The sequence below is a fragment of the Pangasianodon hypophthalmus genome, chromosome 13 (genome assembly GCF_027358585.1).
Source record: "Pangasianodon hypophthalmus isolate fPanHyp1 chromosome 13, fPanHyp1.pri, whole genome shotgun sequence".
In the NCBI taxonomy this organism is placed as follows: domain Eukaryota; kingdom Metazoa; phylum Chordata; class Actinopteri; order Siluriformes; family Pangasiidae; genus Pangasianodon; species Pangasianodon hypophthalmus.
In genome coordinates this window covers 17,304,840-17,329,809 of record NC_069722.1, presented here as the reverse complement: position 1 = coordinate 17,329,809, position 24,970 = coordinate 17,304,840, and the positions used below count along the sequence as shown (strand labels likewise).

Here is a 24,970-nt window from a genome sequence, read left to right as displayed (position 1 = left end):
GTGGGGGAAGGTTAATACAATTAAAATGATGGTATCGTCAAAGATTAATTATATATTTATGATGATCCCCTTAGATTTTCCATCATCCATATTTAAGAAATATGATCATTTAGTTAGGGATTTTTATGGGAGGGGAAGAAACCCAGAATAAGTATGAAAAAGATGTTTACCACTAGAATTAAGGGGGATTAGCACTTTAGACTTGGATGGGGAATATGGATGTAGAGGGGCCAATGAGGGATATATATTAGAAACAAACTCATACACTACAAAATAAATAATCGATACTATTGGACACCAGTGAGACTTCATAAGTTAGGTTTAATGCAAAGTAATCAATGTTGGAAATGTGGTCGTTCTACTGGCGCTTTTCTACACTTAATGTGGGATTGTCATTTGGTGGCTCCATTCTGGACAAGATTTATTCAGACCATTGAGGAGTGGATGGAGCAGCCTCTACCTTGTTCTCCAAGATTTTGTCTTCTTGGAGATACAACTGTTCTACAGAAGGAGATATCCAAAGCACAGGCTGGGCTGGCTATTGCTGGATGCATTACGGCTGCGAGATTGGTGCCGCAAAATTGGAAGAACTCAGATACTCCCTCTTTCAAGGAGTGGATTGAACTTATGACTTCTAATGCATCATATGAGCGAACGCTGGCAAAACTTCAGGACTCCACCTATACTTTCAATCAGAGATGGGGTAGTTTTCTGTATTATCTGGAAAACAATTAGAGGAATGGTTTGTCATGCTGTCATTTTAGTTGTTTGTTTTATTATATTGTTATTTTTATTATTGCTTTTATTATTATTATTATTATTATTATTATTATTATTATTATTATTATTATCTTTAAATATTAATTTTTTGTAATTGTGTTTTGTGGGTAATACAAGTTTAAAATAAAGAAGTTGAATGACAAAAAAGATGCTTGTTCTTGGCTGACAGGAGTGGAACCTGATGTGGTCTTCTGCTGTTGTAGCCCATCCACCTCAAGGTTTAATGTGTTGTGCATTCTGAGATACTTTTATATATATATGTATGTGTATATATATATATATATATATATATATATATATATATATATATATATATATATATATATATATATATATGATTTGCATCAACGTAAAACATATCAGATGTGATTTTATTCGTTTTGGTAATCTGCTTTGTTTATTCATTCAGGATGGAACATTGACTCACCTACACTATATAGCCAAAGGTTTGTGGACACCTGACTATCACACCCATGTGTGGGCCTTCCACAAACTGTTGCCACAAAGTTGTAAACATACAATTGTACTGAATTGATGTTTTTTAATGCTGTTGTAATTTCCCTGTAATTTGTAATTATGCATTGTATGCATTGTCTCTTTACTGGGACTTCTACTGGAAGAGGCAGAGCCGGAACCTGTTCCGGTATGACAAAGCCCCTGTGCATAAAGCAAGGTCCTTTAAGACATGGTTTGTCAAGGTTGGTGTGGAAGAACTTGAGTGGCCTGCACAGAGTCCTGACCTCAACCCCACTGAACTCTTTTGGAATGAATTGGAATGCACTAGGCCGACATCAGTGCTTGGCCTCACTATTGCTCTTGTGGTTGAATGAGCAAATCCCCACAGTGATATTCCAAAATCTAGTAGAAAGCCTTCCCAGAAGAGTGGAGGTTATTATAACATCAAAGGGCTAAATCTGGATGGGATGTTCAAAAAGCACATAGGGGTATGATGTGATGTTTTAACCTGTTTGGGCCCCTTAAATCCAGTGAAGGGAAATACAAAAAACATACAAAGACATCCTATATAATTGTGTGCTTCCATTTTTGTGGCAACAGGTTGGGGAAGGCCATCCTATGGATGTGATGGTCAGGTGTCCACAAACTGTTGGCTATATAGTGTATATTCAGCCGAAGCATTCACCTACAAGAAAGGTTAAACCATCACGCTGTTCACACCTACTACTCTATACACTACCCATGGATTACATGCACTGCTCACTAGTTCATTGTTTGTAATAACTAATGCAAGCAAGACAAGCTGCGAATTACTGTTGAACACACCTGAGCTAATGATAGAAAGGTGCAGTTCTGTCAACCCTGCTGAACATCTGATGACACCCTCCAAAGGTACTCCACATGACTGCATTGAAACTACTGGGAATTTTTGGAAATTGTGACCTGGCTTGTCTTGCAACCCAATACTGTGCAATGATGGAGTGTTCTTTTTGGACAGCTCTTCTTTTCTGGATGGCAATCAGAGATATACTGGGTATGCAGTGGCTGCTTCAATACCAATGGGTTTGAAGTGGTCCTATCCATACAACTTCCTCAACGATCTTCGGCACAGATTGCAGAAATAGCAGCAGATACAGTTTCATGCAGATTGGCAAGAGGAAAAACTTAAACCATCTACACCGATTCTGTTTACACCTACAATGTGTGCCACACGTATGCTGCCATATGGGTCTCAAGAGGTTTCCGTACAGTCAACGACAGGCCCATAACGCTTCTGAATGAAATCCAAGAACTACTGTCAGCCATTCATGAACCTTCTCAGGTAGCAATTGTGAAACATATTGCACACAGGACTCGAGTTGATTTTACCACAAGAGGAAACTGTGCTGTGGCCCAAGCTGCAAAGGCCACCACCAGACATGGCTCTGTGCCTGAAATAGTGGCAACAACTGAAACTCTGACCCCATCCAGTTACCCTGACCTGTCAATCCAAGGCATAATTGACCAACAACAGTCAGCCAGCCCAGAGGAAAGGGCGATGTGGTTACAAAGGGGCGTGGTTTATAACAAACAAATGGGCCTGTTTTGTAGGGTAGTGTCAGGGAAAGTGGTAGCGCCAATGAGATTGTTGCCTTTCTTTTGCAGAGTGGGTCGCAATGAAGGGCCAAAGTGAAAAGGTATATTGAGCAACATTGGCTTTCACCTTATTTGCACCTCAAAAAAATGGGCCAATCCCAAAATGGCAAAATAGTCTTAACAACAAATCATTGGTCACGAAATTAGCAAGAACAAATAGATAAAGGAAGTTTGTATGGGATAGCTTTTTCCTTTGATTTCTTTAAATGTTTAAGCCTTGTGGCCCTTGATGGGGCCCAGAAGATATTTTTGGAAAATTTTGTACACCCAGACATGTGTTAGTTTGAATTTTACATCAAACATTTTAATCATTATCATGATTTTACCTTTGCATATAAGAAGACTATGTAAATGAATTTCCCTGTTTCCAGCTTTTCCCCAAACAGTTCACTGCAGCAAAAGTAAATGAGCAAATGGTGACACAGGACACAGTCTCATTTGTTTAAATCTTGCTAATTTTCTGACCAATGATTTGTTGGTAAGACCATTAAAAGCTTAATATTTGCCATTTTGGGCTTGTCCTTTTTTTTTTTTGCCCAGGAGTGTACATCTGTGACCAGGAGCCCTTTGTCTCATAATCCATCCTGACAACCATAGTGAGCAGAAAAACATTTCATGACACACTGAACCTTAAAGCAGATGGGCTACAACACCAGAAGACCACATCAGGTTCCACTCCTGTCACCCAGGAACAGGAATCCAAGGCAACTAGTTTAGAAAAAGACCTTTTGGCTACCAATATTTGGAAACCAGCCCTAGTCAACACTCCTCCACACTGGCTCAGTAGAGACTTTGTTTACGTTGAGAAGATCGAAACAATCAGTGACACCTATATGGCAGCATCAGGTCTCAACTTCCAGCAGGGTGATGACCAGGCCCATCCTCATGCCAAGTCATGCTCTCTTTGACTTTGCCCTAGAGCCGATGCTCAAAGGTATTTGGACAATTGACTGACAAGAAGTTAATTGACCAGGTGCGGTCCATTCCCTACTTCAAGACAAATGAAGCAGATAAAAGGTCTGGAATTGACTGAAACTGAAAGTGGCTGCAGTGAAGGCCTGGCAAAGCATCTCCAGGGAGAAAATTCAGAATTTGGGTTTGGAGAACATGGGCTCCAGACTTCAGGTAGTCATTGACTGCAAGTATTAAAATTATGGTTGTATTTACAATTATGTCACTTTGTCCAAATACCTTTGAGCCCCTGAAAATGGAGGTACTTTGTTGAAAATGGCTGTGATTCCTAAAAGGTAAATGCCATACTTTTGTGGAACCTCTTAAAATAAAGCTGAAAGTCTACTGTTTGATCACATCTTGATTGTTTTATTTCAAATCCATTGTGGTGGTGTATAAAGGCAAAATCACAAAATCTGTCATTGTCCAAATACTTCCGGACTGTAGATGTTTTACTTTTTTCTGAAAGTCTTTATAGATATTATATACTGTATATGGAAATAGATATTAATGAGTTAATAATTAAAAGGGAACTTAAATTTGTGAGAATGATGTAAACATATAAAGTATTGTTTACAAATCACCCAATCACTATTAATGAACTGAATTTCAGCAAAATGAGATGCTTGAGAAGCTTTATACTGCAGATCTTAAAAAGGAGCTAAACACTGAACTGATACAGGAAGATGTGATTAACTCACATTTTCGTGTTAAGTTGCCAGACCCCCCAGTTTTTGGGTTAAAGTCTGGTGATTGACTTGGCCTTCATCTAAAACCTTCCACATTTTTCTCCTGATGAAGTACTTTGTTGTGTTGGCAGTGTGTTTTGGGTTATTGTCTTGCTGCATGATTAAGTTCCTCTCAGTTAGATTACATTTCTCTGTAAATTGGCAGACAGAATGTTTCTGTCGACTTCTGAATTCATTCTGCTGCTACCGTCATGATATACATCATCAATATAGCTTAATGAGCCCATTCTAGAAGCAGCCATGCAAGCCTAAGTCATGACACTACCTCCACCGTGTTTGACTGATAAGCTCATTTGTTTTCATGAGCAGAGCCTTTCTTTCTCCACACTTTGACCATTCCATCAGTTTGGTAGAGGTTAATCTTGGTTCCAGAACTTCTGTGGCTCATCTCTGTATTTCTCTGTGAATTCCAATCCGGCCTTCTGATTCTTATTGGTATTGAGTGGTTTGCATCTCGTGGTATGGCCTCTATATTTCTGCTCTCTAAGTTTTCTTCAAATGGTGGATTGTGATACCTTCACCTCTGCCCTGTGGAGGTTGTTGGTGATGTCACTGACTGCTGATTTTGGGTTTTTCTTCACAGCTCTCACGTTTGTCATCAACTGCCGTCGTTTTCCTTGCCCAACCAGTTTCTTTCATTTTCAGCACATTCCAAATTGTTGTAGTGGCTATGCCCAATGCTTGTGCAGTGGCTCTGATTGATTTTCCCTCTTTTCTCAGCTTCAAAATGGCTTGCTTTTCTCCCATAGACAGCTCTCTGATCTTCATGTTGGTTTATCCACAGGCGAAATCCAGGGCTCAAACCAAGAGTAGACGTTTAGAGCTATTAATTGTTTAAACAATCAAACTATAACAGGGCACACCTGGGCAACAAGAAACACCAGTATTTTTGATCACTTGAACAATGGGTGGGTTCAAACAAAAGGTTCATGTTCTGAGTTGTTGAACACATCGGGATGTAAATATCAGGAAATGAAAGCTGAAATTCTGATCTATCGTCTCATATCCATCTTTTGATCTCAAACCCAAATGTCTTCAATGTACAGCAAAAACAAAAGAATTGGCCTTTCCAATACTTTCGGAGGGGATTGTATCGTGTTTTTCTAGTATTTCAAATATGTTCCAAATATATATGTGCATTACGCTCATCGGGACACTAAAGTTAAGTCACCCTGCTATATTATCTCTGGATATACAGTGGCTGGGCAAAAGTATTCGATCCCCCTGGAATTTATCAGTTTTGTCTGAATAACAAACGATAAGTACACATTTTCTTCCTGTCAGTATTTTTATTGCAAACTCTTGTTCTCTAACAGTGAATTTTCCCCCTCCCCCCCCCCCAGGTTCCAGATGCTCCAGATGAAAGATATTGTTTTAACAAGGACACAATTGACTTATATTGAGCCCCCTTTTTTTTGAACAAAAAACACCTCAGTTGAGCCGTCATTATAGAGACTATCAGTCTGAAAGAAAGGAGTGACGATCTCCACGGGTGATCTCCATCTTGACGATCTCCAAGGAGGAGCCACCGATGTTCAGCGGAGAGTGGTCGTTCTGTGCTCTTCTGAAGTCAACAACCACCTCTTTAGTTTTGTCCACGTTCAGAGACAGGTTGTTGGCTCTGCACCAGTCTGTTAGCCGCTGCACCTCCTCTCTGTATGCTGACTCGTCGCTCTTGCTGATGAGACCCACCACGGTCGTGTCATCGGCGAACTTGATGATGTGATTCGAGCTGTGCATTGCTACACAGTCGTGAGTCAGCAGAGTGAACAGCAATGGACTGAGCACACAGCCCTTTGGGGCCCCAGTGCTCAGATTCGTGGTGTTGGAGATGCTGTTCCCGATCCGGACTGACTGAGGTCTTCCAGTCGGGAAGTCCAGGATCCAGTTGCAGAGGGAGGTGTTCAGGCCCAGCAGGTTCAGCTTTCCAATCAGATGCTGAGGAATGATTGTGTTGAATGCTGAACTGAAGTCTATGAACAGCTTTTGAACATATGTGTCTTTATTGTCCAGGTGGGTGAGGGCCAGATGGAGGGTGGTTGTGATGGCGTCATCTGTTGAGCGGTTGGGGCGGTAAGTGAATTGCAGGGGGTCCAGTGAGAGGGGCAGCAGGGTCTTGATGTGCCTCATGATGAGCCTCTCGAAGCACTTCATGACGATGGGTGTAAGTGCAATGGGACGGTAGTCGTTGAGGCAGGACACTGAAGACTTCTTTGGCACGGGGACGATGGTGGTGGCCTTGAAGCACGTCGGAACCACGGTGCTGCTGAGGGAGGTGTTGAAGATACCCGTGAAAACATCTGCCAGCTGGTCTGCACATCCTCTGAGCACCCTGTGTAATGCTCTGTCCTGGATAACTCGTTAAATCCATGAAATGAAAGAGATGGAAAATGAAGAGTTGGTGTCCCACACATTTAATGGCTGGTACACGGCAATGTGATCCCCTCACACATGAGCGATTAACTCTTTCTTGGCGTTACAAATAAAAGTAAAGACAAAAAAAAAAAACAAGAAGGCAGAGCAAACTTATCATCCACGGTGGTTCTCATTACACAGACACGTAGTCCTTCCACGTTACCACCACATAGCGCGCGTTATAAGTGAAGTGATCAGTCTCTTAAATGGCACACCTCACAATAATGCGATGCATGCAAATACATAGTTTTGGCCGTTACACCTGCCAGGAGTGTAATAAAGGTCTTAATTTTACATACATGTATCACAGACCGTATATTCAGGCTTTCTTATGTAATGGCTGTATCATCATACACTGGGAATTTTCCTCATTGACAAAAAGTCTTGAGCACATTTAAAACAGCCGAAGCTGACCAAAGTGTTGTACAGCTGAGAGGAATTGAAATTAAAAAGGCACATCAAAATTACAGCACAAGAAAACAAAACATAAAACAAAAACACACTAAAAGATAATAAAATATACAGAGTATAAATCCCTGTAATAAAATGATTAATTGGACACATGGCACAAAATACCAAGGGTTAGATACAGTCATGTGCCAAGGAGAAAAGATGGGTTTTAAGGTAAGATTTAAATTCATCAGTAGTTGAAGCAGATTTTGCTCTAAAAGGTAGCATATTCCGCAGTCTAGGGGCAGCTACTGAGAATGCCCTCGTGTTTTAATTGTGAGTGTGGTGCGGTAAGCAGTAATTTATTAGTAGATCGAAGTGCCTTGCCTGACGTATAAGGACTAATCATATCGCTAATGTATTCTGGAGCCAGACCAGGTAGTGGCTTAAAACAAGCAGTAAAATTTTAAAATTGATTCTATGCTATGACTGGTGAAATACTATCTCTTATTCTTGTACCAGTAAGAAGTCTAGCTGTGGTATTTTGGACAAGTTGTAGGAAAGCAAAGACTAACTCCCATGTAAAGGGAATTGCAATAATCAAGCCATGATGTAGTGATCTTGCCTAGAGCATATACAAGTACTGATTTGGAAACCTATTGGAAAAGGTAGTGTGATGCCTTTTAATAATTATAAGTGTACACTGTAAATAAAATACTATTGAAAATCATTAGTATGTCTCTCAACCATAATGATTGAGACTTGCTTAAAATCTCAATTATACTTCTGCACATTTTTATCATAGATTACCAGGGAAATGGGGTGGCATAGTAGGTAGCATTGCTATTTCACAGCTCTGGGACCTCTGATTTGATCCTGAGCTCAGCTCTGCATGGAGTTTCATGTGTTCTTCCTGTGTCCATGTGAGTTTCCTCCCACCTTCCAAAAACATTATGGTAAGTTGATTAGCTATGCTAAATTGCCCCTAGGTGTGTGTGGGTATGGGGTCCTGCAGTGGACTGGCATCCCTTCCAGGATGTGTCCCAGTGCTCCTGGGATAGACTCTGGATCAACCCTGAGGATAAAGTGCTTACTGTATATGATACTGTATACTGCATATGAATGAATGTCCCAGGGAAAACATGACATTAATATTGGGTTTTTGATTAAAAAAAAAAAAGATTTATGCCTTGATTACAGACTGATGCTCTTGTAATAATAATAATAATAATAATAATAATAATAATAATAATAATGTTAATTAATTCATGTCAAAACCAAATAGTGCGTTCTATGTAAATGTGCTGGCTCTAGACTAACGAAATGTGTATGGTTCTATTGTGGTTTTCTGTGGCACCCCTACCCGCTCCCCGCTCCCCGCCCCCTTGGTAGTGTGACGCGGGAGTAAAGGCGTGGCCGCACAGCTCCTCCTCCTCCTCCACAGTCTGCCTGGAAAAGAAAAAAAAAACTTTTTGTGTAGAAGGATTTAACAGCCGCCATCTTGTCGCCGACGAGAATTGGGATTTCGAAGAGCATAATTATAGTTATGTAGATGCGAAGAATTCAGACTAGGCCTGTATAGTTCCGTGGTTATAGACAGAAGAGATGTGGTGAATTTCGAGGCCTGTTCTGATGGATGGGGTTAAAATGGGTCTGTTTTTGTCTACTGGAAACCCCCGAATGTCTGATTTCCCCCTTCAACAAGCGCTGCTTCTCACAATTTCGCTCATTATGCCATATACAATTTATGCTGCGCTGGATTTGTAAAAACTGTACATGTAGAAAATAATTTTCGGTAATTGTTAATTTTACCAGAGTTCGAAATGGGTCTCGAAGCAATTTATTTTTACTTGGAGATGATCGGTTCTTTGGAGATACACCGATGACGTAAGGCGTTCAAGACTCGATTGTTTTCTTTGTTTTTTTAATTTATTTTATATTTGTTCTTTTTTAATAAACGACCGAAATATTCTTGGTAGCTAAATAAGAATAATTATGAAGGTACCTGGTCGTGAATTATCATGGGGTGAATGGAAGTGGCGAAGTGGGGCGCTGTTGCTTGTCTCTTGAGCCAATTTCAGCTGGCTAGTAGTACTCGCTAGTGCTACTAACTTAGTTATTTTTGCCCGAGCACTAAGATCTGATCTGCGACGCCAAAACTTACATACTCCCCCCCCCCGCCCCCCAACCGCGAAAACAAGCCTCAATACAGCAAAACTCATTATCAGAATGGCTGACAACATCATGGATATGGGACCTCCCAACGCAAAGCGTCCAAAGCTCAATTCACCTGCTCTGTCTTCATCCGACGGCCCAGGTAAGAAAAGCCAACAAGCCTTATAATCATAGCATATAAAGCCTTCTGAGAAATCTCATTTGATTCACCCATGCTACAGACATGGCAGGCTCGTTAGCAGCCTAGGCTAATGTTCCTCATTAGCTGGTAATAATCTAGCTTCTTTTAGAGCTGGGAAGAATAGGCAGATCAGACACGCTTCCAGTCGTAACAGCTGCAGTCTCACTGCTCCCAGTTTTTAAACCATTGTTTACCTATATCTGTTTACACCTTTGTCATTGTGCATAAGTTTGTTTTTATCAATACAAGTCTAGATACATGCTAATTCTCTATTATAATTGCAGAAGATGTGCAGTCAACACAGCAAGTAGAGCTGGCGGCATTTTAAATCCCTGGCTGTGATTAACTAACCAAACTACGGACATTGTGCAGCGCTAGAACTGGAACGGTGTAAAACATGGCATCGTAACTGAACAACGTAATCACAGTTTTTGGTGTATGACGATAAGTGCTTCACATTAAAAGACGACCACATTAAATTAGGCAAGACTATAGTGGCATTGCAGATATTAAATTATGTGATTACCGAAATTGTTCGAATATTTTTAAAATTGGATTATGAGGATAGCTTTTAGCCTTTAATAGTTCAGCAATCCAATGTAGAATAAAAATAATGTATATTATGATTTTTCACCTAGTCTATTTTATCCCTGTTTCAAGGAGTTCATCTTTTCCCAACGTGATCTATTCACTGTGCCATCATACTACCGTGTGATCCCATGCCTAATACATGCGAATTATCACTTACTTGCCTAGACTTGGGTTACCCTGCAGAGTTAATTAATTTGATATATGAATTAGAATGTTAAAATACTTAACCTTCCAGGTAAATTTAGGTAGACAAAAGGAAGCAGTTATAAGTATGTTGCTCTGTTCGTTGTCAAAGGCTCTGAATTCAAATACCACTATTCTTAAACCTGAAAAACATTGACTACAGCTAAACTTAAACTCACTTTGTGACATTGTTAGCAGTTATTGGACAGAAGCAGCTTCATACTGCTTGTGATTGTCCCAAGCAAAGTTAATGATGTTGAATATATGATATGTCAGATATTAAGCAAGTGGTAGTTGATTTATTTGTTTGCAAAAATGTCTCTGAAGAAAGAATACTGAGCTACTGAGAATTGTGAGCTTTCATGTCCTGTGACTTTGCTGACTGATGATAGTAGGGTAATAAGCATCTGTTCACAGGACCCATGACTTCAACACATTTTATAGTGTTTGCCAATATTCCACTTTTATTGCACCTTAAGTTTTCATCCGAGTCTGTGGTCCATGCAAGTTCGTATCTCTGTCGCCAGCCCAAAAATCATTATCATTTGTATATCAAATTACAAAGTAGGGTATATGAAGAACAGAGATTTTCAGAAGACACTTAGAATAAAATAAAATAGAACAGAATATAGGTTTACCAGAATAGAAAATAATATAATTTACTTTTTATAGAAAGAAGTCATCTTTGGTCATGACACCACAAACTTACCACATTGGAAAAAATACTGTATCTTTGATCAAGAACACAGACAAAATGAGGCAAACTTGTACATAGTTGTTATGTAGACTGTTAAACTGTGGATGGAACCAACGGAGTAACTCACAAGCGCAGCTGGTCAGGCTTTACACACTGATGGTGAGTCAAGTAAACTTGCAGTCTTAACTCATAAAACCAGCAGCTGTGATGTGAGCTGGAGAACTGTACAGCAATCACTGCTGCTAAAAAAAAAAAGGCGCTAGATTTGCCGCTAGGCTCTTTTTTGAAGTAAAGTCACTAAAGGGGTGTAAAGATTTGCCAAATCTAATGACCATGTCTCACTGGCAACACTGTGACAGCCAGATCATGCCTGATGTGTGCATTTTTTTTTTCTTTTCTGTTTTTTAAACTTACAACCAGAAAAATTCATATGAATAGGCTGAAAATGAGTAGTCCGGACATGGACAATGATTTTTTCCACCCCTGCTGTAGGCTATGCAAAAAATAGTTGTATAGTCGCATCTAGTAGTATAAAAAACTCTTTCCCTGGGCTTAAACAGCAATGAGTCTAAGTACACCATTTCAGTGTACAGCAGAGAATACTTGGTTATCCGAGGCAATGAATTCCTTATTTTTATTTTTTTTAGTTGTATTTTGCATTTTGTCACTGTCGTTTGTAGATTTTTTCAACAACTGTGACTACAAATGATGTCAGTGTTCTAGCAGGAAATTTTTTACTTTTAGCTTTTGTTGTTTTGCTGTATATTGAATGGGGTGCTGTGATCAAGTTATCAAACCTGTATTTGCAAAGTCTTTGGATGTTGTACACCAAGTTGATACTTGCAATGAACAGTGCTTAAAAATGGCTTTCATTGAAAGTGAAATGAATGTCAGATTTCACATCACAGGTGTAAAAATGAAAATTTTTCCCGTCCTTTTGCCTCTTTTTTTTTTTTTTTTTTTGGCATTTTCAGTTTTCGGTGGTTGAAATTTGGGTGCTTCTTCATCAGTAAAATTTCTAGGTTTGCTTCATTCAAACTTAGAGTTTAATTAACCTGCTAAGTCTTGTCCCGTTAAAGACAGTGAGATGCACAGTAAAAAATATTGAAATACAACATAAATGGGAAAATAAGAGTGTAGACATAACCGTCCAATCAGCTAAGATATAAGTCTTTAAAATCTTTTGCAGGCTGAGTTTGAATGCTGTTGGCATTGGAAAAAGTGAATGTCGAGAATGAAACCAACTTCAGCAGCAATGAGAGTGAAAGTTTATCAAGCTGTGTAGGCGAACATGCATGTAAAAAATGACTATGGCCATAGTCATATCAGCTTTATACAACAGTTAGTTCCGGTCTGGTCCACTAATTTGAATGGACAAGTTGTGTTCCAGTAGTGCTGATGTTTATTATAACAGCACAACATTTAATTGTTTGTATCACTCCGTCTGTGTCTGTGTTCGCTGCATAAAATTCCAATACTAGCAATAGTTTATGTTGAAACAGGGCTGGGCAATATTGCAAAAAAAAAAATAAAAATAAAAATCTCAAATTTTCAACTTTATGAACAATTCTGGATTACGTTTTTGGTTTTGATTTTTTTAGTTCTTACGTAATGCGGTTGAAAAATTACGCAATGTATTCATAAAGCTTTTTTTTTATTTATTATAATGGACTTTGGGAAAATAGTAACAGCACCATCTATAGCAAAAAGTGCAAACAATGGTTCTTTTAAATATATTTATTTCTTTAAAGATATTTAAAGAAAGGATTTTAACCCTACTTTCTTGAAAGAGTAAATGGGGACCATGTCTAGTCGAATTACTGCTTAGGTTGTAATACGGCATTATATTTTACATAACTTGTTCGTCTGACTTTTCAAACCTGTACCTATTCCATGTATCTGAAGTGATATTTGAACTTTTGTTTGACATGAGCTCAGTCCTTGGCGAAGTGCTGCCTGTTTGTCTTGGTGTTTTTTTTTTCATGCAGTGATTGGGAGAAGTGCAGGCTGTAGCTTCAGGTTAAAAAGGCTATGTTTTTCTTTCATTTTGGTTTAAACTTTTAAATGGCATTTACATATGTTTTGATTAAAAAATTTAAATATGTATGTGTGTGTATGTGTAATATATGTATACACACACACTGATCAGCCATAACATTATGACCACCTGCCTAATATTGTGTTGGTCCCCCTTTTGCTGCCAAAACAGCCCTGACCCGTCGAGGCACGGACTCCACTAGATCCCTGAAGGTGTGCGGTGGTATCTGGCACAAAGACGTTAACAGTGGATCCTTTAAGTCCTGTAAGTTGCAAGGTGGAGCCTCCATGGATCGGACTTGATGGCCAGCACACCCCACGGATGTTCGATTGGATTGAGATGTGGGGAGGTCAACACCTTGAACTCTTTGTCATGTTCCTCGAACCATTCCTGAACAATTTTTAGTGTGGCAGGGCGCGTTATCCTGCCGAAAGAGGTCACTTTCATTAGGGAATACCGTTGCCATGAAGGGGTGTACCTGGTCTGCAACAATGTTTAGGTAGGTGGTATGTGTCAAAATAGCATCCACATGAATGCCAGGACCTCAAGTTTTCCAGCAGAACATTGCCCAGAGCACCACACTGCCTGCATTTGCAGTCCGTTTAGGGTCATTATCCACCTGCAGTGTGAAGCGGTGTCCTATCAGTTTTGTAGCATTTGGCTGAATGTGAGCAGAGAGTATAGCCCTATAAACTTCAGAATTCATCTTGCTACTTCTGTCAGCAGTCACATCATCAATAAACACCAGTGACCCGTTCCATTGGCAGCCATACATGCCCATGCCATAACACTGCCTCCACCATGTTTGACACATGATGTGGTATACTTTGGATCATGAGCTGTTCCTTTCTTTCGCCATACTTTTCTCTTCCCATCATTCTGGTACAAGTTAATCTTGGTTTCACCAGTCCAAAGAATCTTATTCCAGAACATGGGAGGCTTTTTTCTGGCAAAGTCTAATCTGGCTTTCCTGTTCTTGAATGTTACCAGTGGTTTGCACCTTGTTGTAAACCCTCTGTATTTACATTCATGAAGATGTCTCTTGATTTTAGATTTTGACAATGATACACCTACCTTCTCCAGAGTATTCTTGACTTCTGTTGATGTTGTGAAGGGGTTTTCCTTCACCAAGGAAAGGATTCTGCGATCCTCCACTTTAGTTGTTTTCCGTGGTCTTCCAGGCCTTTAGATGTTGCTGAGCTCACCAGTGCATTCCTTCTTAAGAATGTACCAAATTGCTGTTTTGGCCACATCTAAGGTTTTTGCTATCTCTCTTATAGGTTTATGTTGTTTTTCCATCCTAGTGATGGCCTCCTTCACTTGCACTGAGATCTCCTTGGACTTCATATTGGTAGCTTCAGTCGAACAGCTGCCAAATGCCAACTCAATACCTGATATCAATTCCAGACCTTTTATCTGCTTCATTTGTCTTGAAGTAATGAGGGAGTGGACCACACCTGGTCAATTAACTTCTTGTCAGTCAATTGTCCAAATACCTTTGAGCCCCTGAAAATGGAAGTACTTTGCTTAAAATGGCTGTAATTCCTAAATGGCAAATGCCTTATTTTTGTGGAACCTCTTAAAGCTGAAAGTCTACACTTCGATCACATCTTGACTGTTTTATTCAAATCCGTTGTGGTGGTATATAAAGGCAAAATCACAGAAACTCCATCATTGTCCAAATACTTAGTATCCAAGTATTTGGACAATGATGGTGTTTTTGTAATTTTGTTTATATATATATATATATATAAGTGTGTGTGTGTGTGTGTGTGTGTGTGTGTGTGTGTGTGTGTGTATATATATACACACACACACACACACACACACATTATATATAAAATATGTACAGTCTCGGTTGGAACATTTTTGAAAATCGCGTTAACGTTAATTAGAAATAAGCAAATTAATCATGAGAATCACCCAGCACTACGTTGAAACTATTACTATACTTTCTACTCATGCTGCATTGCTGCTGAAGTGGCTACACACTAGAACTGCACTCACAGGCATAATTAAGATAATTTAATTTGAAGTAAAGGGATCAAAAAGAATTATTTATGGTTAATTTGAATTTGTTTTTGTTTTTTTCTTGTGAAAAAATTAGGAAATCCAGGACATGAAAGAAGGCAGTTTCCATACAAATGGGCACTTTGAGATGGATGAATGTAAGGACAGGACATGCAACTGTCTATCTGATATCCTCCCATCCTCATTATATTGTTGTCACAGTGAATTTTTAAAATTTATTTAACCATTGTGTTTTGTATGATTCCAGTTCATAGGCTACCGGTGTTATGGTGTCATGGTTTCCCATGTTTTTTCTCTCAGCGTGCCACCTTTCCTTGCAGCCACTGTCTCTTTTGCTTATAAGAACATGATTTGTTTGAAAAAGCTTTAGATGGGAGTTGGGTAATTTAAATAATACCAGAGTATCTCTGATATTTTAATTGAGTCCAATTCTGTCATTTCAGTAATTTTTTTAATGGACTGCGTATGCGCATGTCTGGAAAGATTGTGTTGTATTTTACCTTATGTAAAATGACCAATAGAAATAACCAGTAATATACCATCAGGTCCAAAAATATTTTGACATTGACAAAGTTATTATTATTTTAGCTGTCTACCACAGCATATTGGAGTGAAATTAAATAATGAATATGAGCTCAAAGTGCAGATTTTCAGATTTAAGTTGAGGCTTGTTTCATTGTAGAAGTTACAGCACTTTTTATATGTGGTCCATCCCTTTGTAAGGGGCCAAAAGTTTTGGACAGTTGGCTGCTCAGCTGCTCCATGGCCAGGTGTGTTATTCCTTCATAATTTCACTTACAAGTAAGCAGATATTAGGTCTACAGATGATTTCACATGTAGCATTTCTATTTGGAATCTGTTGCTGTTAACTCTCAATATGAAGTCCAAAGAGCTCTCACTGCCAGTGAAGCCATCATTAGGCTGAAAAACCAAAACAAAAAATCAGACATCAGAGTGACACCAGAAACACTGGGTGTGGCCAAGTCAACTATTTGGTACATTCTTTAAAAGAAACAACACACTGGTGAGCTCAGGAACACCAAAAGGCCATGGAAAACAATTTGGATGAAAGAAGAATTCTTTCCCTGATAAGAGAAAAACCTCTTTAGAACAGTTGGCAGGACCAGATTAGAGATTGCCAGAAACATCTTTTTTTTTTTTTTTTTTTTTTTTTTTTTTTTTTAAAAGCCCACACAGTTCTGAAACAACAACCTATGGACAGATGAAACAAAGATCAAATTGTACCAGAATGATAGGAAGAGAATTAAGTATGGAGAAGGGAAGGAACTGCTCATGATCTGAAGCATGCCTTCTCATCTTACGGCATGGGCATGTATGGCAGCCAGTGGAACTGGTTCCCTTCTATTTACTGATGATATGACTGCTATGAAAGCAGAAGGATGAATTCTGAAGTGTATTTCAGACTTCTGCCAAATGCTTCAAAATTCATTGGATGGCGCATCACAGTGCAGATGGACAATGAATCGAAGCATACGTAGACTATTTTAAGGCAAAGAAATGAATTGTTCTATAATATACTATGGTAGACTAAAATAAAGTAACTATAAATAGTTTTATTGAGGAGAAAAAGACTACTCTTGGCAATTTTTTTGAGTGACATCTCATACTAGCATATGTCAATGGTAAAATGCATAAAGTTTGGCAGTTCTGGTAATATAATATAATCTGAGTAAACAGCATTGGATACTGTGGTAGTGTAATATCATGTAGAGAAGATTAAATAATCATTGTATTGCACAAGCCTGTGTTGTACCAAGTAAAAGTATGTATGAGGAACTCCTGCAGGCACTGTTTTGTTTGCACACTACTTAAAATCCACTATTTTAAATAAACAGGGAACTTAAATTCACGATTGCTTTTAGGTTATGTTGGTCTTGTGGTGGAAAAAATATATAGTATAAAAATTTGAGTAATTTTTTATATATTCTGATGTCCACATTTACTTTGCCAGAACTTTTCCCCTTGGCATAAGCTTACATAAGCTTTGTTTTGTAATAACTTTTGTATTTACTTGCCCATGCCAAGAAAGAATATCTGGTAGCAGAGAGTTGTGAGCAGTGTGAATAATAATAGTAAAAAAAAAAACCTCCACATTAAATTTCCATTTTTGCATTTAGTTGTTTAGTACTGGATAGTGTTTGTAAAATGTATTTGATGAAGTTGAAGTTTTCTGTGATACTCAGTTTATTAGGTATGCAACCAAAAGTCAAACTTGCTGTGGAAATCAATGGGGAAAAAAGTACAAAACAGAAGGGAGGAAAAAACAGACTTTAACTCATTTGGGGGGGAATAGCACTTTCTCATTTATGATGCTGTACATACTTAACATAGCTGTCTAGATATCTGGTTAACCCATGCAGGAGTTTTCAGCCCCTACTAACTTGAAAACCTTTATGGAATACACAAACTTCTACAGAATTTTAAAGGTAAAACCAAACCAAAACTGCCTGCCAAAACCTTTGAAATAGAGTGAAATAGAGCTCTGATTTAACTGTTTTTGCATAATGTTTTCATTATCTTAAAAAGGCAAAAAAAAAAGTAAACTAACTGCCAAAAAATGTAGCAAGTTACTGTGGCAGGGGCTAACTAACTAATAGTTGATCAGTCATATAAATGACATATGTATCCAGTGGGACAAGGCATGGCTGGTGTGTAGGTAAGATCAAGTGTTCCACCTAGGTAAGGTCGAGTGTGTGAAACTTCAGCAGTCCCGAGCAGGTTTCACACGATTCGACAGTTACTTTGATGTAGGCGGCAAAGTGACGTGGGCCAAACATTTCTCTCTCATGGACTGGGTGTGGCCTGTGGGCCACCTATTGAGGAACCCTGGTCTAGAAAGATGAACTTCACTGGCCATGAAGTAGAGGCAAAAATGCAGGTGGTCAATACAAAAATGCAGTATTTTGTTTATGGTGTTTTAGCAGCAGTTTAAGAAAGAAATATGCAAAAATTGCAGAGGTAGTGGAATGGTGTTCAGTTGAGTGTGTGTGTGTGTGTGTGTGTGTGTGTGTGTGTGTGTGTGTGTGAGAGAGACTGGGTTGGTGTTAGTCCAGTCTCTGGGATATTGATGAGTCTAATGGCTTAGGGGGAGAAACTCTAACCCTGTCTGGCCGTGAGGGCCCAAATGCTTTGGTTCCTTTTGCCAGATGGCAGGAGGGTGAAGAGTTTGTGTGAGTGGTGCATGGGGTCGTCCACAATGCTAGTGGCTTTGCGGATGCCTCGTGTAGTGTAAATGTCGGTGATGGAGGGAAGAGAGACCCTGAAGATCTTCTCAGCTGTCCTCATTATCCTCTGAATGGTCTTGTGATCCAAAACGGTGCAATTTCCAAATATGCTCGATATCCCCTATGTAGAATGTGGTGAAGATAGGGATGGGAGATGGGCTTTTCTCAGCCTTTGCAGAAAGTAGTGACACTGCTGGGTTTTCTTGGCTATGGAGCTGGTGTTGAGGGACCAGGTGAGGTGGTCTGCAAGGTCAACACCAAGGATGTTTGTGCTCTTCACAGTCTTCACAGAGGAGCCATCAATATTCAGCCTAGAGTGGTCACTCCACAACAACCATTTCTTTTGTTTTGTCCATGTTCTGGGACAGGTTGTTGGCTCTGAACCACTTAGCTGCTGCACCTCTGTACGCTGACATGTCATTCTTGCTGATGAGACCCACCACGGTCTAGGTGTCCACAAAGTCTAAGATACAGTTGCAGAGGGAGGTGTTCAGTCCCAGCAGGCTTAACTTTCCAATCAGGTGCTGAGGAATGATTATGTTGAATGCCAAACTGAAGACTATGAACAGCATTTGAACGCAAGTGTCCTTTTTGTTCAGGTGTGTGAGGGTCATGCGTTGGCATCATCTGTTGAGCACTTGGGACAATATGCTATGGCCTGGATGCCCTTCCACGTGCGCTGCGTGTTGCCGGTGTCTTTGGAGTGGCTGTGGTTTTTCTCCACCTGTGCACACTTTGCCTCTGTATGCACTTTGGAGATCGTGACAGCATTGATGCACTTGCTCCACCAACTTGGACGAATATGCAGCAACAGTGACCAGCTGCTGTGTAATCCTTCAAGTTGGTGGAGTCGCCATCAGGTGCAGCTTTCCTGAACATGTGCTCAAAACAGTCCTGAAGAGCAGAGACAGCTCCTGCTGGCCAGTTTTTCTCCTGCTTCAGAACCGAAACATAGAAACATAAGCATAGACCTTTGTGGTTAAGCTGATGGAGCTGATGATCCCCAGCCCAAAATCTTCAGTCCCTCCACCCAAGTATATTTCACATGATTGGGGAACACCACTAATGTGTGCGCAGTAGAGCTCCATGGTTCTTAATGTAATCACAATTTTTTTGACTTGAGTCTTTTGATTGTGATTCTCTAACATGATTCTTTGACTAATATGGTAAAGGTTTGTTAAACTCTTACATTACTTACATCTGTTGGTCCTTCTCAGTACAAGTGGGCATTTGGGTCATTTTAAAATTCACTCAGCTATCGAGTTTTTTTTCTCTGCTTTCTTCTGTAGTGTCACTGTGCTTCACAAGCATGTATGAGGTCATGTGGTGCAATGTGCATTAGGCATGAAACAGAATTTCATTGTCTCGAATATCCAGACACAAAATACTGGCAAGACAAATTTTACTACTCCGAGGTGTATCACGATATTTCCTTTCAATATTCATTATAAACCCTACGTCTTCTTAAACACTAGGCAGCAGCAACAAAGGTAGTAGGATACAGAGCATGAAGTTTGTGAGTGGGAACCTAACTTCCTCGACGCATGCTTACTTAATAGTGCAAAAAAAAAAAAAATTAAGCTAATCAGAATGAAACATTATGACAAACTATGTGACTATGTGGCCCGTGTGAACCTGAGATAAATAAGACTGAGACGGCCCATAATACACTACTGCTCAACATTTTCACACTGTGCAGAATTCACAGCAACTCCGTAGCATAGCCATCCAAAGGGTAGTTACCATAAACTGCCATGTATAAAGCCACTTGACTTGCCAGCACAACGCATGGAATGCTTTTGAATAGATTGTAGACATGTGTGTGACTTACATCAAGTGCAGCACACGAGTTGATTTTCTTTTTTTTTCGGAGTGTATATGTGCACTCCGTTTTCTACCATGGCTAGTTATTTAAAAAAAAAAAAAAAGAAAAGAAAATCAACTCGTCTGCTGCACTTGATGTAAGTCACACACATGTCTACAATCTATTCAAAAGCATTCCATGTGTTGTGCTGGCAAGTCAAGTGGCTTTATTGTCATTTCAACCATATACAACTAGTTAGTACACAGTGAAACGAAACAACGTTCCTCCACGACCAAGATTCTACATAAAACAAAACACAGAACTACAGTAGACGTTACATATATTTACACAGTGCACAGTGCAAACATGTGCAGACTGCACAAGACAGTACAAAAACTATCAAAACAAGACAGTGGACACGGTGAGTTACAGTGGTGTAAAAAGAAATTAATTTCAGCGGGATAAGAAAATATACGAAATCATGAATGTTTGTCTCGTGTAAGTTTCCTCCAATGTGCTCATGCATTTAAGACGGATGTCAGACAGCAATAGGAGCAGTGATGAAACTAATTTGTTATTTAATCATTTGAGGCACAATCTACCATCTTTCTACATTAATTACGTTGCCATGAAATACATATGACACTGAAAATGATTAAAGTAATGTTAATAGGGGAACACTATGCCTTATACTGTAAATCCTGATTGAATTTTCTTAAAATACAATGCATTGATATTGCAGTGGTTTGATTTGTTGTCATTAAAAAAATAAATGTTTTAAAATGTAAGTACATTCTTGTGAAGCCTTATTGGGATATGTCTTGTATCATGGCTATAGTGTATCGTCTCATGCCTTATGGGTTTGGCCATTGGTCACAGCGAATAAGGAGGAGTAATGGTGCTCTGTGGTAATGGTTGCACAAGTACATGTGCTGCAAAATCTAATTACTTTGAAAAACTATTCACAATACTGATTGTAATACAATTTTTTGTGCAGCCCTAAATGGAGGCCAGTCCATTACCATAAAAGAGGACAGAATTTTTTCTCCTTTTAAAGCTGGTGATGTGGAACAACTAGGATAAGCCTAGTCAATAAAGAGCAGGAGAAATGTCTGGAAATCTGAACACTTTGTAAAATTCATAAAAGACACATTTATTCTAAAAGCAAAAATTCATCTTTAAATTAATTGACACTTCTAGATACAAGATACTGGTGATAGGCACAAGTGTTTGAAATGTAAATTCTTAAACATAAGTCATTAATTCCAATAGTGGATGGCAAGACTGGCAATGTTTCACATTAGATTTGTTAAATGTCACATTCTATCTGAAGGAAAACTCATGGCAAATGTAAATGTGTAAATATGCAAAATACCATTTGTAGGTTGATCCTTACGTTTTAAATGTTGAATGTAATTGATGCAAGTGTTTTATGGCTGATCACACCATCAGCTTGGGCGTATTCTCCGAGCAGAGTTTGTGCACTGAAAGAGGAAGTAAATGACACCAGAATTAAAAAAAAAAAAAAAAAAAAAAAGTGTGTCTTTAATGCAGGCCATCTTAATGGTTCTGTGCACAGTGCTTGGTTAGAATTAATAATAAATTCAACTATTAAGTTATATAAAAAGTAAAACTAAAGTTTCATTATGTTATGATATGCCTGCTGTTATTTTTCTGTGCTTAAAAATGCATAAATGGGTCTTAAAGCTGCAGTAATCTGCAACAGACAACATTTCTGGCTTCTATAGATTATACTTTCTAACTAGCTAGCTTGGTAAGCTATCTAGATTTGAATTATAAGAGAGAGAGAACAGCAAAAAAACAGGCATTGTAATTGTTGAAAAGGATTACTAATTAAGCTGTCATTTAATTGGTGATCCTTTTTTAAGCACAGACTGTAATATTTAATCTCCCCCCCCCTTCTCATTTTAGATTTGGGGTCCTTGTTTGACTTGGAGAATGATCTCCCGGATGAGCTGATCCCCAATGGTGTTGTGGTCTTGCCATCCATGCCCACCAACGGTGATGGAGGAGTTGCAGGAAGGATGGGTGCCATCATGCCCGATGCTGCCACCAAGCACAAGCAGCTCTCACAGCTTCTTCAGTCAGGCAGTGGTGGGCAGCCTGGCATGGGTGGGCAGTTGAGCACACTGTGCAAGAGCCCCCTGGGCCAGGCTTCACCAAGTCACTCATCCCAGCCCCAGAAGCCCATTAGCACATCAAGTGGCCCAGGCAACAGTGGCAGCCCAGGCATGAGCATCAACGCTGGCTTCAACCAGACTGTGCTGAACAGTGGGCAAAGCCATGGCCTCGTGGGCCAGAACATGGCACAGCAGGGGCAGATGTTAAATGGCTTGATGGGACCAGCAGCGGGGCGAGGCAGGGTGGCAACAGGGATACAGTACCAGGGCCAGACGATGCAGGGGGCACCAGTGGGAGGAGGTGGCACGCCAGGGGTCGCAGGGGTCAGCATGACAGGCAGTGTACTTGCAGAGACACTGACCCAAGGGGCACCACAAATGGGTGTGCACAATTCCATCAGCACTCAGCAGGCAGGAAACATGAACAAGGTAAACAAGATGCTGCTGCTATCCAATGCAGATGTTCATTATGAAGATATACAGACTCAGTCTAAATGATGTAAAAACAAGTATTATACCTGGAAAAAGTGTAGTGTTGTGGTGTTTTAATATTTGGCCTCAATACTTGAGTCTAGGGGTGTGCGATATTGACAAAAAATGATATCTCTCTTTCCTGGGATTTTGTCAATAACATTAAGTAGATATTTTGCATCCTTCAAAAATGTGTTTGTAAAAGTCTTATATTGTACTAGCTTGCTCTTGTTAATAGGATATTAATTGTTGCTTACTAAGGATATTAATGGAAACAACACATTTAAGGAAAAGAGGTCTTATTTATTCACTTAAAACCGAAGCATTCAAGTTAAAACAATAAAATATGTTTTGAAACCATCTCTCTCAACCACTTGGCACCATGTCTTTTGCGATGTAAATGGGGACAGCGTTTGTCTTTCCATCTGTTACTTTTCTTGTCGTTTTTGTGCTGGTACCTTGGCTGGTTTAGGCGTGTCACACAGCGGACTCCCAAAACTTTTCATATTCTTCATATTCTGTGCGGTGGTTAGTCCTTGGATGGTGAAACAAGTTAGCTGTCAAGCTGTCTTTAATGGCATCTGTTTTCCAACATAGTTTGTAGACTGTTGTCTTGTGAGCAAGAGCTGCCTTTTCAAAGCCAAGCCAGGATGACCCACGACTACCAATTAAATCTAACGATGTAGGTTGTGAGGCTGTGGTGTCTGTATTTTGTCTCCTGGTGCTGTTTGTTCACTCATTTTTAGCTACAGTCATGCATTTTTAGGCAGCTACTCTAGCTTAACTTGCATACTGCATTATAATAGGCTACATCACTCTTAATGCTCATGCTCAGTAGTCTATCTTACTAGGCTAAATCACGCAGTGAATACGTGGGGACTTAAGTCATTTTTTAAAATTTATTCTTTCAAAGTCAGTGAAATACTCGATAATGTCAGCTCGCACATCGTTAAAACAACAATTAAGATATCGTAGATGATACATATTGCGCACCCCTAATCGAGTCTGTACCCAGGATTGATTCTGGGCTTGTTTGCATGAGAACAAAAAGGTGGGATAACCTACACCACTGTATACCACTGCGCAAAATTTTAACGCTCTCCAGAATTCACAGGAATTCTAAAACGTAGCCATCTGAAGGTAGTTACCGTTAACCGCCGTATATATGTGCACTCTGCGGAGTCCGAGTGCGGAGTCCGAGTGCGGAGTCCGAGTGCGGAGTCCGAGTGCGGAGTCCGAGTGCGGAGTCCGAGTGCGGAGTCATACTTGTTTTTCTCATCTGTACAATTAAATTGGTGAGTATGCTTGTGCATTTAAGATGGATTAATAGAATAGAAGCGGTGATGACGCAAATTTTTTTTTTTATATAGCCTAATCATTTATGGCACAATCCACTATGAACAGTCTTTCCACATTGATACCTTTGCTAAGAAATATTGAAAAGATTAAAACAACACGTTAATAATAGGGGGAAATTACAATAAATCCTGTTTTATTTATTTATTTATTTATTTTAAATATAAAAAAGAGAGTATTTTCTGGTGGGTGGGTGGATGGGTGGGTGTGTGTGTGTGTGTGTGTGTGTGTGTGTGTGTGTATGTACATATACACACGTACGTACATACATACATACATACATACATACATACATATAAACACACACACAGGTCAGCCATAACATTAAAACCACTGACAGGTGAAGTGAATAACATTGATTATCTCGTTACAATGGCACCTGTCAAGGCAAGTGAACAGTCAGTTCTCAAAGTTGGAAGCAGGAAAAATGGGCAAGTGTATGGAACTGAGCGAATTTGACAAGGACCAGATTGTGATGGTTAGACGACTGGGTCAGAGCATCTCCAAAACAACAAGTCTCATGGAGGTGATCCTGGTATGCAGTGGTTAGTACCTACCAAGGAAGGAACCTACCTGGTTCAAGGAAGGAAAACCAGTGAACCGGCGAGAGGTTCATGGGCGCCCAAGGCTCACTGATGTGAGTGGGGAGAGAAGGCTAGTCTGTCTGGTCCAATCCCACAG

At 39.6% G+C, this 24,970-nt stretch overlaps 1 protein-coding gene across 2 annotated transcripts in view; it reads left to right on the top strand.

The window, feature by feature from the left end:
• Positions 1-9,558: 9,558 nt before the first annotated feature.
• Positions 9,559-24,970, top strand: part of crebbpb (CREB binding protein b) — a 95,577-nt gene continuing 80,165 nt past the window's right edge. The window contains exons 1-2 of one of the 2 annotated variants that reach the window (XM_026916073.3): positions 9,559-9,693; positions 22,254-22,891. In XM_026916073.3, coding sequence (XP_026771874.1) covers positions 9,606-9,693; positions 22,254-22,891 — 726 coding nt within the window. In that variant the 5' untranslated portion in view covers positions 9,559-9,605. The remainder of the gene's footprint in view (positions 9,694-22,253; positions 22,892-24,970) is intronic. The other variant, XM_053239429.1, reaches the window with a different exon arrangement.